This window comes from Diabrotica virgifera, chromosome 3, assembly GCF_917563875.1.
Source record: "Diabrotica virgifera virgifera chromosome 3, PGI_DIABVI_V3a".
Classification (NCBI taxonomy): domain Eukaryota; kingdom Metazoa; phylum Arthropoda; class Insecta; order Coleoptera; family Chrysomelidae; genus Diabrotica; species Diabrotica virgifera.
The window spans coordinates 142,436,252-142,451,119 of NC_065445.1; the positions used below are offsets into that span (position 1 = coordinate 142,436,252).

At 31.0% G+C, this 14,868-nt stretch overlaps 1 protein-coding gene across 1 annotated transcript; it reads right to left on the bottom strand.

The window, feature by feature from the left end:
• Nucleotides 1-13,723: 13,723 nt before the first annotated feature.
• LOC126881338 (relaxin receptor 2-like) lies at nucleotides 13,724-14,748 on the bottom strand. The gene has a single exon (XM_050645562.1). It carries the CDS (start codon nucleotides 14,723-14,725, stop codon nucleotides 13,793-13,795), a length of 933 nt encoding a protein of 310 aa, XP_050501519.1. The 5' UTR covers nucleotides 14,726-14,748; the 3' UTR covers nucleotides 13,724-13,792.
• Nucleotides 14,749-14,868: the final 120 nt, after the last annotated feature.

Below are 14,868 nucleotides of genomic sequence, written 5' to 3' on the forward strand. Positions count from 1 at the left end.
TAGTAGGTTATAAAAAAAAACTGTTGCCAAATTTTCAGATTTTTCCCCCTCTCCAAATCGGGGAACGAGCCATTTTTAGCTGAAAAAACGACCTTTTTTCATCGTTTTTTTACCTATTTTTAAAAATCTCTCAAAATTCGACTTTTCAACATTTTCTTATTCTGCAAGTTGCATTTTATACGTTAAGTCGTCAGGTTTCAAACAAGAGTGATCAAATTCATATATAGTGTGTCCATAAAAAGCTAGCCTATTGTCGAAAATGTGACGTTTTTTGCAATTTTCGTGTCCATTAAAATCGTGAAACCTGCTTCTATTATTTTTGACAAATTTTAACAATGTCATTTGATTCTAACAGAAACGCCATTATTATTGGCCTTTTAGAAGTTTAAAAACCTTAAGGTATGACAAAACTACAGCCCATTTAAAATTGCAAAAAATCGAAAAAACTTGTTTTTGCTCATTTGGACCCCAATTACAACTTCTGTGCAGAAATATATTTTGCTTTCAGATTTTCAACATTTTTTGCTCAAGGCACCAATTTAAAGATTTTGACTATCTCGTTCATGGCATTTGATATTATAATAGAAATTTAAGGCAATGAAATTTGAAAAAAATCGAAAAAGCGCTTTTTTGCTAATGTTGACCCCTATTACAACTTTTTTGTAGAAATATATTTTCCTTTCAAACTTTCAGTATTTTTTGGTTTTAGTACAAATTTAAAAATTTTGCCTATCCCGTTAATGGTATTTGATAATGAGATAGAAATTTATGGCCTTAAAATTTAAAAAAATCGAAGAATTTCGTTTTTGCTAATATTGATCCCTATTACAACTTTTTTGTGGAAAAATATTTTGCGTTCAAATTTTCAGTATTTTTCGCTTAACCTTCCGATGACCAACCTTTTTTTGTTACACGGATGACCAACGGGGGTACAAAATGACCCCAAGTCAAAAATGACAATTGACAAAAAAATGAAGTTTTTTTAAGAAATGTAACAATGTATTCGTAATTTTAATGTTACTATTGTATCAATAAATGATAAATAAACATTAGTAAAGCATACTTTTAGTTATAACTGAACAAAAACAGGAACCATCATTCTCAACTTACAACTAAGGAAATTTTAAAATATACACTAATTACTGTTGCTCTGAAACTATTTCCTTGGGGCACTTTTATGATTATCTATTTATATGGGAAATAAGCCGCAATTAAATTGAAAAAATAATTTTATTAACGTTTCGACGCCCAAATCGGGTGTCGTCAAAATACAAAATACTACTAAAATAAACAAAAATGTTGTTGCTAAGTAAAAAATTCTTCTAATAATTTATTTAATCTGACTCATTTATATTGGCAATTCAGATATATATTATACAATTTAAAGTAGAAGACTTTAAAATAATATTGCCAATATTTATGAGCTGCGTTCCTGAGGCGATTTTACTAAAAGATAGTTCGTTAGATTAACCTCAACTTAAGAATATCGGTCACAAAAAAAATCATAGCATGTGATCTGTCTTTAAAAAGACAATAAAATGCAACGATGACAGTAAAATTCTCGCGTTAGAGATTCCATAGTAAATCACAAGAGAAAACCAAGAAAAAACCTCGTGATACTATCCCGACATCGTAAGTATTTGGTCTTACATTTAATTTACTCTCAAAAAAATTAATACCAAATTCTGACTTTAACATGTTTAAATTATAAATAATATTAATAATACATAGATATATAAGTAATACTAAAATATAAAATATGTATGTACTAACTCGTATATATATTTTTTTCTTGGTTTTCCCTTGTGATTTAGTGTGGAATCTCTAACGTGAGAATTTTACTGTCATCGTTGCATTTGGTTGACTTTTTAAAGACAGATCACATGCAATGATTTTTTTTGTGACGGATATTCTTAAGTTGGGGTTGATTTCATTTAATCGAATGAATATCTGTTAGTAAAGTCGTCCCAGGAACGCAACTCATAAATATTGGCAATATCATTTTAAAGTCTTCTACTTTAAAATGTATAATATATGTCTGCATTTCCAATATAAATGAGTCAGACTAAATAAATTATTACAAGAATTTTTTACTTAGCAACATGTTTGTTTATTTTAGTAGTATTTTGTATTTTGACAACGACACCCGATATGGGCGTCGAAACGTTAATAAAATTATTTTTTCAATTTAATTCTGGCTTATTTCCCATATAAATAGTTAATCATAAAAATGCCACAAGGAAATAACTTCAGAACAACAGTAATTAGTGTATATTTTAAAGTTTCTTTAGTTCTAAGTTCAGAATGATGATTCCTGCTTTTGTTCAGTTGTAATTAAAAGTATGCTTTACTAATGTTTATTTATAATTTATTGATACAATAGTAACATTAAAATTACGAATACATTATTACATTTCTTAAAATAACTTCATTTTTTTTTCAATTGTCATTTTTGACTTGGGGTAATTTTTACCCCCGTTGATCATCCGTGTAACAAAAAAAGGTTGGTCATCGGAAGGTTAAGCGGAAAATACTGAGAGTTTGAACGCAAAATATTTTTCCACAAAAAAGTTGTAATAGGGATCAATATTAGAAAAAACGAAATTTTTCGATTTTTTTTTAATTTCAATGCCTTAAATTTCTATCTCATTATCAAATATCATTAACGGAATATGCAAAATCTTTAAATTGGTACTTAAAGCAAAAAATACTGAAAGTTTGAAAGGAAAATATGTTTCTACAAAAAAGTTGTAATAGGGGTCAACACAAGCAAAAACGCGGGTTTTCGATTTTTTCAAATTTCATTGCCTTAAATTTCTATCATAATACCAAATACCATGAACGAGATAGTCAAAATCTTTAAATTGGTGCCTTGAGCAAAAAATTTTGAAAATCTGAAAGCAAAATATTTTTCTGCACAGAAGTTTTAATGGGGGTCACGATGAGCAAAAACGCGTTTTTTCGATTTTTTGCAATTTTAAATGGGCTGTAATTTTATCAGACCTTAAGGTTTTTAAAGTTCTAAAAGGCCAATACTAATGGTGCTTCTATTAGAATCAAATGGCATTGTTAAAATTTGCCAAAAATAAGACAAGCAGGTTTCACGATTATTTTAATGGACACGAAAATTGCAAAAAAAAGGTCATATTTTCGACAATAGGCTAACTTTTTATGGACACCATCCATTCATCCAATGGCACTACAGCCCAAATCGAGCCTTGGCCTCCTTCAATAAGCTTCTCCAATCATTTCGATTTACCGCTGTTCTTTTCCATGAACGCGTTCCCAGGAAGTTCCTGGCATCCTCATCGACCTCGTCTTCCCATCTCTTTTTAGGTATTCCAACCGGTCTTCTTCCCTGCATTCTTGCATTCAGCAATTTTCTGGGGATTCTATTCTCATGCATGCGGACCACGTGCCCTGCCCACCGTAATCTCTGCAGTTTAGTGTGTTGTGCTAGAGTTGGTTCGCTATATTGCTCGTATATTTCTCTATTATACCTAAATCGCCAGTGGTTATTTTCCCTTATTGGGCCCAGTTTATGGACACACTGTATATGAATTTCATAACTCTTGTTTGAAACCTGACGACTTAGTGTACAAAATGCAGCTTGCAGAATAAGAAAATGTTGAAAACTCGAATTTTGAGAGATTTTAAAATATAGGTAAAAAAACGATGAAAAAAGGTCGTTTTTTCAGCTAAAAATGGCTCGTTCTCCGATTTAGAGAGGGAGAAAAATCTGAAAATTCGGCAACAGTGTTTTTTTATAACCTTCTATAACGTACTAAAATTTGAAGAAAATCGGAGGACCCCCACCCCCACCGCACGACTTTGGTCGAAAAGTAGCAGAATGACCCAAATTTGTAAAATTGGACTTCTGCGCATTACGAACAATACACTTTGGACACTTGGACACTTGGTTTGCAACACTAGGAATAGGGGTCGTGTGGCAGCTTATTTGAAAGGGTGTTCAATTCTCTATTTAGTAATATAAACTCAGAATTCAGAAGAATGTGAGTAATTTATTTAATTTAAAATAAATTTTACTGCTGTCAGAAAATAGAAAAAAATGTGTATACCTTAATATAGCTAATAAATTATTAATAAAATATGAATTTTTAGTATACTAACTTAACAAAATATGAAAATGCAACTAAATCAAACTAAGAAAAATAAAAAAATAGGTAACACCCTTGTTTGAACCGGGGAGTCACGATCTGAAGTCGAATGCTCTACCACTGAGCTATATTCGCTATGTTTATAATGGGTCTACCCCAAAATCCCGACAGCCAAAATCCCGACGGCCAAAATCCCGACGGCCAAAATACCGACAGGCCAAAATTTCGACACGCCAGAATCCCGACAGGTTTGATAAGTTCCTTTATAACATATAACTACATTAATTTCTGGTTTTTTGTTTATGACCATATGTTTTTTATTTTTTGTTGCTAAACAAAAAGTATTTAGCATTTAATATGAATTAATTTTCTAAATAAAATTTCTAACATGGGTATATGAATTAAATTATTTTTTTTTGCCAATATATAGTCCAATAATATATGTATAATCAAATCCTGAATTCAAGTTTACTTTCATATAATACATGTTATCATGTCACTTACAACCTTCCATTTCAGTAAGTATAGCTTTTATATTGTAAAATGAAGTGTTTAATGATTTTTTCTTTTAAAATACATACTAATTTATACCCGTACTTATTAGTAAGTAATTAATTTTTTAATTTCAATACTGTATAATATGATTTGGTATTGCATTTGAAAAGAAAACAATAAATATTCAAAATGTAGTGGTCGGGATTTTTGCTTATGGGAGGATTGTTGCATGTCGGTATTTTGGTCTGTCGGGATTCTGGCGTGTCGGGTTTCTGGCGTGTCGGTGTTTTGGCCGTCGGGATTTTGGCTGTCGGGATTTTGGTTGTCTGGATTGTGGCTGTCGGGATTTTGGGCCCCACCAGTTTTTAATGAATTACAAGATTTCCCGGACATGGTGAAAAAGACCAAGTAAAGTGTATAAAAACGTTTTAATATAAATTCGTGTATGGTTATACAAATGTTTAATACTAAATCACGAACGATAATTATTAAGCTCTTATTTATTTGAATTATTCCTCTCTCCCTCGCAGTTATTTAAACTTTAGTCCTGTCGCCAGGGGGGGTACAACGGCCTTCTTATTTCAGATGGACTTACCCATTTTTTTTATGTATTTTGACCAGTAGAACACGAATTTTTTGGGTAACAGTTGATCCGGATGTCGATAAGTTTGTTATAAACAAAGAACTTGAGGAATTACATAACAGCGATTTTTCGCAAAACAAAATATTTTTCTGTATTTTTTGGGTGATTGTCAGCAAAAAATGGCCTTACAAGCTTTTTCGTAGGATGCATAGTTTTAGAGATAAACGCGGTTGAACTTTCAAAAAATCGAAAAAGTGCAATTTTTGAACCCGAATAACTTTTGATTAAAAAATAAAATAGCAATTCTGCTTACTGCATTTGAAAGTTTAAGTCAAATTCTATCGGCTTCGATTATTTGCATTGATAAAAATTAAGTTTTTATTTGTTAAAGAAAGCCATAAAAACATAGTGTTTCCCGTGCCCAATACATGCGTTTTAATGTACGTAATATACGTAGAAATTGTGTGTATGCGCGCCTACTCGTTCGATTTCAAATGGGAAATGCATTGAAAACATCATTCAATCACTGTGTGTTTAGAGCTTTGTTTAACAATAAAAAAATTAATTTTGAGCAATGAAAGTAATCAAAACCGATAGAATTTGACTTGAACTTTCAAATGCGGGAAGCAGAATTGATATTTTATTTTTCAATCAAAAGTTATTCGGGTTCAAAAATTGCAATTTTTCGATTTTTTGAAAGTTCAACCGCGTTTATGTCGAAAACTATGCATCCCACGAAAAAACCTGTAAAAACATTTTTTGCTTAGAATGACAAAGAAAATACAAAACAATATTTTGTTTTGCGAAAAATCGCTGGTATGTGATTCCTCAAGTTCTTTGTTTATAACAATCTTATCGACATCCGGATCGACTGTTATCCAAAAAATTCGTGTTCTACGGGTCAAAATACATAAAAAAAACTTGGGTAAGTCCATCTGAATTAAGGAGGCCGTTGTACCCCCACTGGCGACAGGACTATTTTAAACCCTTTATAATTTAATCTTTTTATCTAATCTCTTTAGTTTCAAATTATTGAGAGTCGACTGTACACTTACTCAATTCTTTAACAACATTCGCTCGGAGCGTTAATTATGATTATAATAGGTCACATGGTAATCTCTCGTAATTTGGAGGACGATCTTTATGTGTATAATTTATATGTTATTTACAAAACAAGAGATTATCTAAAGTTGTGATTTTAATTTTGTGCTAATGCGTCAATACATTATTAGATATTTGCTATAAATACGTTTTCTAATTTCTATAAGATAGAAAATGTTTTAGATTTAATTCATAAATATAGATAAACACAAAGATATTTTAAGGTTAGCTTGTACTATTAATGTATTCCACATTCGATGTAGTCTTAATATATGTCAGTATTATCATCTCGTCAATTATTTCCTATTCTCATTTCTAAAATTCAAAATCGGGCAAGGGCGCCCTCAAAATTATATAAATTAAAAACTGAAAATATACAAATAATCTGGGCTAATTAGCAAAATACAAGTAAAAGTTATTTACCAGAAATTTTATTGCTGGAATCGAATGTTATGATTCTGTATATTAATAATATAGGTATGCAAAGTCCGCAGAGAGTGTGCTACTTTTTATAAACAAAATGGCGCCTGCAAATCGTGTTTCTTTTTCAATTATTGCTCTGTAACTCCAAAGATTTTAACTTTATACCAAAAACACCCAAATAAAGATTAAACGTAATTCAAATCTGCATAGAATCATGTTTTTCCCGATTTATTTAGACGAAAATTTTCCTCGGAAAATCTTTAATTTTCAACTAAAATTTTAAGTAAGTAATTATTGATCAATAATTAAATAACTTGGTGACATAAAAGCCCTTTTAATATAGATTATATTTCTAGAAGCCAATGGAAATTGAATGAACGGATACCTATCTAATATACTTTACACAATTAAAATTGGACTATTTAAGCGGTCTCAAGAATATTTAAAAATTATAAACAATTTTTTTGCTTATAAACAAATAGAATATCTCGGCAACTATTAAAAGAAATTAAATTATGAAAACGGTATTGGAAAGAACGCGGCAGAAAACTTTTTTTAAAAGAAAAAAGGTTTAATTGCGATGAGTGGTTCCTGAGATATAATCGGCCAAAGTTGACCGGCATGTACGCCGAAGATATAAACAATAGGATGGTAATTTTTGAAACATCACCATTTTATTTCGGTACTCTTTCTCCACACAAATTTTCATATTTTTCAAAGACTCATAAAATATATTATAATAGTAAAAACTATCGGTATTACGAGTGAAAAATGACAAAAATACCAAAATTTCAATCAAAAATCAAGTTGGAGAAAATGTAATCTCAAAGTTCAAAATCGGTATACGTTAAAAAATGCATTTTCTCAGCTTCCCATGAAGCAATTTTCTTCATTCTTCATTTTTTTGTTCCCAAGTAACTGGAGTAGAGCCACCTAACTAACGCATTATTAAATGTCAAAGTTGCTTTTGTTTTGTTATAATAAATTTATTTATATATTATAACAAAAATTTTTAATTTGTTTAAACAAAGATTCTTTAAATAATTATACAGCTTTCAAATGAGAATATTCGTATTTTAAATTTTAGAGGTACAATTGTGGTAAGTTTATCTAAAAAAGGTCTAAAGCTAGAAAAATTATGTAGTTTTATTTTCTTATAAATAAATTAATTTATTATAACAAAACAAACGCAACATAGACATTTAATAATGCTTTAGTTAGATGGCTCTACTCGAGTTACGTGTGAACAAAAAAAATGAAGAAAATTGCTCCATGAGAAGCCGAGAATAGTTATTTATGAAACAGTTCGTGAAGTATGCTTTTTGCGAAGGCACGCGATGTTTAGAGCACGAGTGACAGTGGAGCGAGTGCTACACACCTGTTGCCAGTTTGACCTAAATTTTAGAAGTGTGTAAAAATTAATTTAATTTCTTTCAATTTAATAAAACGAAATTTTAAATGCTTTCGTTTTATAAATGTTAAATTCTTTTTAAAAAAGATCAAAATCCTAATAATTATAACTAATAGTTATAATTAGCTAGCTAGTAACAAAATAGCTGCGAATTTAAAAGAAAATAAACTCAACAACAAGAATATACTAACAATAGCGGAATAATAGGCAATGGGATACATATCACCTACAATTTATACACAATAAATACAAAACATATTATGGCTAAGAGGATAAAAATATTGTATGTCCAAAATTAATGTTTTCGGTAAAATCAATTTAAAAGTTTGCGTTATCCGTGACAAACCGTACATACATTAAAAGTAACCAAATTACAGTTTGTTAAGTTCGCGTTACACCTTTCTTTTATATCTTATTCAGTTCTATTTCTGTTAGGGTTAAATGTTAATTACATTTAACAAGCTAAAAGTAACCCTCTGTATGGACATCTAATAAATGTGAAGTAAAATATGAACATACAATAGCTATTTGTATAACAAGGGAGGAAAGTGCTACTTTTCCTCCCGAGAATGAAGTTTACTTCAGTAATCATTCGAGGGAGGAAAAGGCACTTTACTCCCATGTTATACATATGATTTTTCCACCTTCCTCAAATATCAAGTAATTTTTTCATTTTCAAATAATTTATTTATGTAACTAACTGACAAAATTTATTAGAGCACTTAAACCAGGAATGGGCAAAAGCCGGCCCACGGGCCGAATCCGGCCCTTTGGCTTACTTTATCCGGCCCATTGAGAAATCCCACAAGCAGTTTTTTTAAGAGTGTAATGCATTCATTTCTTTCGAATCCTGCGGAAACTAATAAGTATTTTTGAAAAATTTGAAGGCAGAATGAAATAATACATTATTACCGAGGGCTGAAAGTCCCTGAAAACTTCTACAATGTTTATCAAAGAGTTGAAAAAAAAAGGAGAAAATTTAGTGTGATTTTTAAAAGTTCTCTGTTCCTCTTCCATTCTGTGCAACACCATTTCGTTCGTAGTATGATCGGTCCATGGTATTTTCATAATTCCCCTAAAAAGCCACATCTCAAAAGCTTGCAGCTTTTTCATTAAGTCAGCATTAACAATCCAATAAAGAAGAATAGAATCGACATAACATTTTTATTATTATTCCGGTTTTTTATAGCGTTCTCCGTCTTCCGGTTGCCAGTTTCCAGCTTCGTCCGTCGTTGCATTCGTCAGGGTGAAGGTTCCTTTCCGACATTGCCTTCTGAATGTCGCCTAGCCAGGATTGTTTCGGCGTTCCTCTCTTCCTTCTTTCCCTTGGCGTCCATTTTAAAATTTGTTTTGGCAGCCTGTCGTCGTCCATTGACGTCGTACACGACCATACCAGATCAGTTGTCTCCTTTGAATTTCGTCTATGATGGTTGACTTGACATAACATTTTCCATCCGATATTAGATTTGCAGATTGAATCTTTGGTTACTCAGAAATTTTCTCATCTTCAAAAAGGCTGCTCTTGATTAATCTATTCTTGATCGAATTTCTGAAGTTCATTTTTTATTTGGATCCTTGTTATGGCTTAATATAATGGACCATATTAAAAACTTCGTAATTTTACTGGGAACAAATTGTTCGCATGTACATACAAGAAAAACAATTTATTATTAACAGTCAAATGTCTGTCTCCAAATGCTTAAAAATGATACTTATAGTATTTTTGTCAAAAAAACTTCTTGGGCAGAGAAAAACCTCCACCAAAAACATTAGCGTAGGTACATACTGGGTATAGTGCTCCGGCCCGGGAGACATTTCGAAAGTTTCATTTTGGCCCGCGCTTAAAAGTATTTGCCCACCCTTGACTTATACTAACAAGTAGGTACAGTATAACTCAACTGTCAAATATAAGTCAAATTATTAATGTAAACATTGTTAAATCAAAATAACCATTTACTGTTTTTACCATTCTGCAAAATACAGGGTGCTCTAAAAATAAACGTTAAAATGTATAGATATACTTACGTAATGGATAATAGAATATTGTATAGGGCGTCAATAAGTTATTTCATCAATGACATACCATGACGTCACTTTTACTTTTCCTCCCTACGGAGGAAAAGTACGACTTTGCTCCCTACGATCAGGTCAGGAAAAGTATACTTTCGGTAGAGGTAGGTGGAAATATATTATTTCCATACTGCAATTATGAAAATATTATAAAATCAGGTTTAGAATAGTACTAGTAGTACAAATGAATTTTTTATTAAGGACGTAGGCGCAAAATTTCTGACCAATTCTTTTTAAATGCATTCATTTTTTTCGAATCTTGAGAAAACCAATAAATCTTTTTGAAAATTTTAAACGCAGAATGAAACAAATATAAACAAAAAGTTTCTTTTGAACGAGATATTCGAAATTAAAAATAACACTAAAGTTCCTCTTTTTTTTCATCCCTGTAGCTTAATAAAATAAACATTATAAAAGTTTTAAGGGACTTTCGCCCTCGGTAATAATGTAATCTTTCATTCTGCGTTTAAATTTTTCAATAATACGTATCAGTTTTCTCAGGATTCGAAAAAAATTAATAGGTACATTTAAAAAGCATTGGCTCGAGATTCTGCGCCTTCGCTCTTAGAGGAATAAACATGCATAGACTCAACCGCAATTAAACCTTAGGGTATCTTTACGCAGACGCGTGAAATACATATTATAGGCTGACCAGCCTCCAGTAATATGGACAAATATTGTACCGTTGCATTGGACATAAAATAAAAGAGTCATTTGATTTGAATTTTGTGAACAGAACAAGTATTGTATTATTGGACATACAACATTTGAAGGGGATAAGTGGATAAAGGTCATATGTCACATTTTTTGAGAAAATTGTTTTATTAGCTTTTTGTTCTTGTAATATGCTGTTGTGTAATAACAGGAAGGTATTAAGGCCATCGGTACATAATTCGCAAATATTTTAGGGCTATCCCTCCTTTTACTGTCTTTACACGGCAAATTACGTGTAGTAAAATTCACACTGGTATGGATACGTAAACTTTACTAGAATGTCTTTCTACTTGAAAATGTCATCATTAACTTAAAGAGATGGCTTTTGAATGTTCTTGGATAACTGTTATTTGTATAATTGCAAATTGTTAATTCAGTCAATAAATGTGATAATTTTTTCACTAACTATGTATTCAGTGATTGTAATAATTTATATGTACAACCAAAACTAATACTCAATCGAGAAAAGAGGAAAACTGTTAAAGTGATTTCTTAATAATATATTGTTACTATGGAACGCTTACAATTTTGAACATCTTTAACAACAAAATACTTGGATCACAGAATTTATTATCCTGATGTATTCTCTGCTTGGATCTTCCACAAATAATACACAATAAATAACTTTCTATTAAGTTCACGTCTTAAATCAATTATTTATCAAATACACTATATATTAGTTTTATTTAATCAACAACTCAAAATATTCCCGATGCCATGTCAAATATTTAAAATTGTCACTGATTGTCAATGTCCGACTGACAATATATTCTATTCGACTGAGTGCGTTGTAAGAAGAAGATAGATTTGGAAAATATTACCACGGACATTGTGTTTATTTTTTTCGAATCCTGAAAAAACCAATAAATATTTTTGAAAAATTTAAACGCAGAATGAAAGACTAAATTATTACCGAGGCCCGAAAGTCCCTTAGAGAAAACACAACGTTTGTTTTGAATGAGATATTTGAAATTAAAAATCACACTAAATTTTCCCTTAGTTTTTCACCCCTATAACTTATTAAAATAAAAATTATAGAAGTTCTCAGGGACTTTCGGCCCTCGCTAATAACGTAAACTTTCATTCTGCGTTTAAATTGTTCAAAGATATTTATTACTTTTCTCAGGATTCGAAAAAAATGAATCCCCATTTGAATAGCATTGCAGCCGAAAATACGTACCCATCCTCTTAAAGCAATATGTCACACAATGATTTCCGAATTGTGGTGGATAAAGGTATTATGTCCAAAATTGCGTTTGGACATCATACCTTTATCCACGTCAAATGTGTAAATATGGAGAATTTTCTACTACTTACTATTTGGATAAAGGTAATATGTCCACAAAATTTGAAATATTTGGCTTTAGGTAACTTTTTTAAATTTCATTTAAAGCGTAAAAGAGTACCTTCAGATACCTGTTTAAAAAAGTATAACAATGCAAATTTATAAAACAAATAATTACTTGGAACAAAAGACACTAAAATGCTCATTACTCAAAAACATTATTTTGTGACATATGACCTTTATCCACTTATGTCTTCATTTGTGCTCTAAGTTTATGGTGTTGTTAATGGACATGTCTTTAATGCTATTTAGTAACTAGAAAACCGTTCTGGAAAGAGGACATACAATGTTTGAGCACATACAATGTTTGAGCACATACAATGTTTGAGCACAATAAAGATTTCATCTCGACTGTCATCGACCAGGGACTATCTCATTTTAAACAAAAATGGACATGCAATATTTGTCATCTTAGCCATCGGTATAATACATAGACGAATAACCCACGTTAACGTACATTACACAAACATATAATACAACAAAAAACTCAAAAAACAGTCGAATTTAATATTCTGAAGGTAACAACACCACCCTGCGAATTTTTAACTCGATCAAGGGCAAGTAAGTCACCCTCAACTTTGAAAAGCATAACCTACAACATCAACTTGTTGCTGTTGCTTATATATTTTCGTAGAATCTTTAAAATAATCTATTTTGAAAACGATTTCAAAAGTGAAAATCGAAACGTCAAACATTAGTTAGTTAAAAATGTAATTTTCATTTCAATAATTCGTGGCTTAATCTCATACAAACATTATTTTTAAATTTTAATTAGAGTTATTATATGCTACATTTGGTCAATCCCTCTGTATGGAGTTGAAGCATGGACATTAAGCCTTTAAAATGTGGCTTTATCGAAGAGTATCCTGGACGAAGTAGATAACGAATCGAACAGTATTAAACACCATAAACAAATGAAGTATATGAACAAATCATCGACAATCTCATACATAATACAAATTCAACGCACAATACACGAACACACATCTATGTACAAAATTAAAAAAAACGTAATTTGCACAATCACATCTATGATACAGATTACACAAACAAATTAACAGAAAATAACACACAAAAGCAGTCAGAATTTGATACACCTAGGGTAATAATATCACACTCAAACAATTTATTTCAACCACACCCTTGCTGTAGCCTATAAGAGCTAGGTCAAGTATGTCAATTTTTGAAAAAAGAAATACCTACATAACCTAATGAAACTATGCTAGATAATCTTTTGTTAGGTTACTACTAACTAGGTTAGAATTTTATGAATAATCTCATTTGAGAATGATTTCCAGAATGAAAGTCAAAACATCAAACATTAGTTAATTAAAAATGTAATTTTAATTACCCCAATAATAGTTGTGGCTCAGCCTCATATAAAATAATACTTACGTGAATACACGTATTACAGAATGTAAATTTTACTTCGTTTAACCAATTATTAAGGAAATAATACTGTCTATTAAAAACTATTTATTAAGTTTATTAAGCTTGGGTATAAATGAACTAATCTAGAGTACACAAACGTTTTAAAAATACACTAAATCATTTTTCCAATCAAAATATTTTTTAATCCTTTGCACACAATCGCCGTTGATGTGATTATCTCCCAAAAACAATCTCTTTATACCATGAAAACTGTTTACGGTCCGGTTGGTAAAACAAATAAAGGAATTAGTGTTCATGTATAGTGTCAACAAAAATTCGAACCGGCTAAATACTTTATCGGGCAGTTCCAGAATTTTATTATTACTCAAACTGATCGCTCCAAAATACCTTAGGTTACTAAAGGCATCCTGATGAATAAACTGAATACCATTGTTGTCAAAGTTGATGGAACCAAATACTTTGAATTCAGGCTTGTCGAAAGATTCTGCCATGTATTTTGTAGTCTGTGCTGGTAGGTCCCTCAATTCATTATGTATGAAGCTCAACTCATAGAAGACACTTGCACCAACAAACCATTCTGGATTGAATGATTTCAGCTTATTAAAATCCAAAGCAATAGCTTCTAGTTTGGTCATATCTTTGAAAGCTCCATCATCAATATATCCGATTTGGTTATCACTCAACACCAAACTTCTTATACTAGTACCATTAAACAAACCAAGAGGAATGTTTTTCAACTGGTTATATTGTATAAATACATGTTCCAAATGTTTACTATTAAACAGACCAGGTTCCATGTACTGCAAATTGATTTTGTAGAATATAATCTCCTGCAATGTGTTGTACTTGGTAGCATCCTTACATATTTGCGGAATATTTTGTTCACCTCTGACCATCATAAACTTCACTTGACCCTCGGGTGGTACATATGTATGCCAAGGATAGTACATAAAGTTTTCTTTGATACTGAAGAAGTGCATACCATCTCGAAGGTAGCTAGGATTACAATATTTTGAGGTTATAGTTGACACAGTAATCGATATTAAAATTAGAACGGTCGTTTTTAACGACATGTTGATGAATGAATGTTTTTATTTGTTACATTTCACTGAGAAAGATAATCTTTAACCTTCGTTGTAGATATACAGGGTCATGCTATGCTGTTTCGGGAAAGTGTTGGTTAAAATTGCGCAAGTAAACACAAATTGTGCATGTA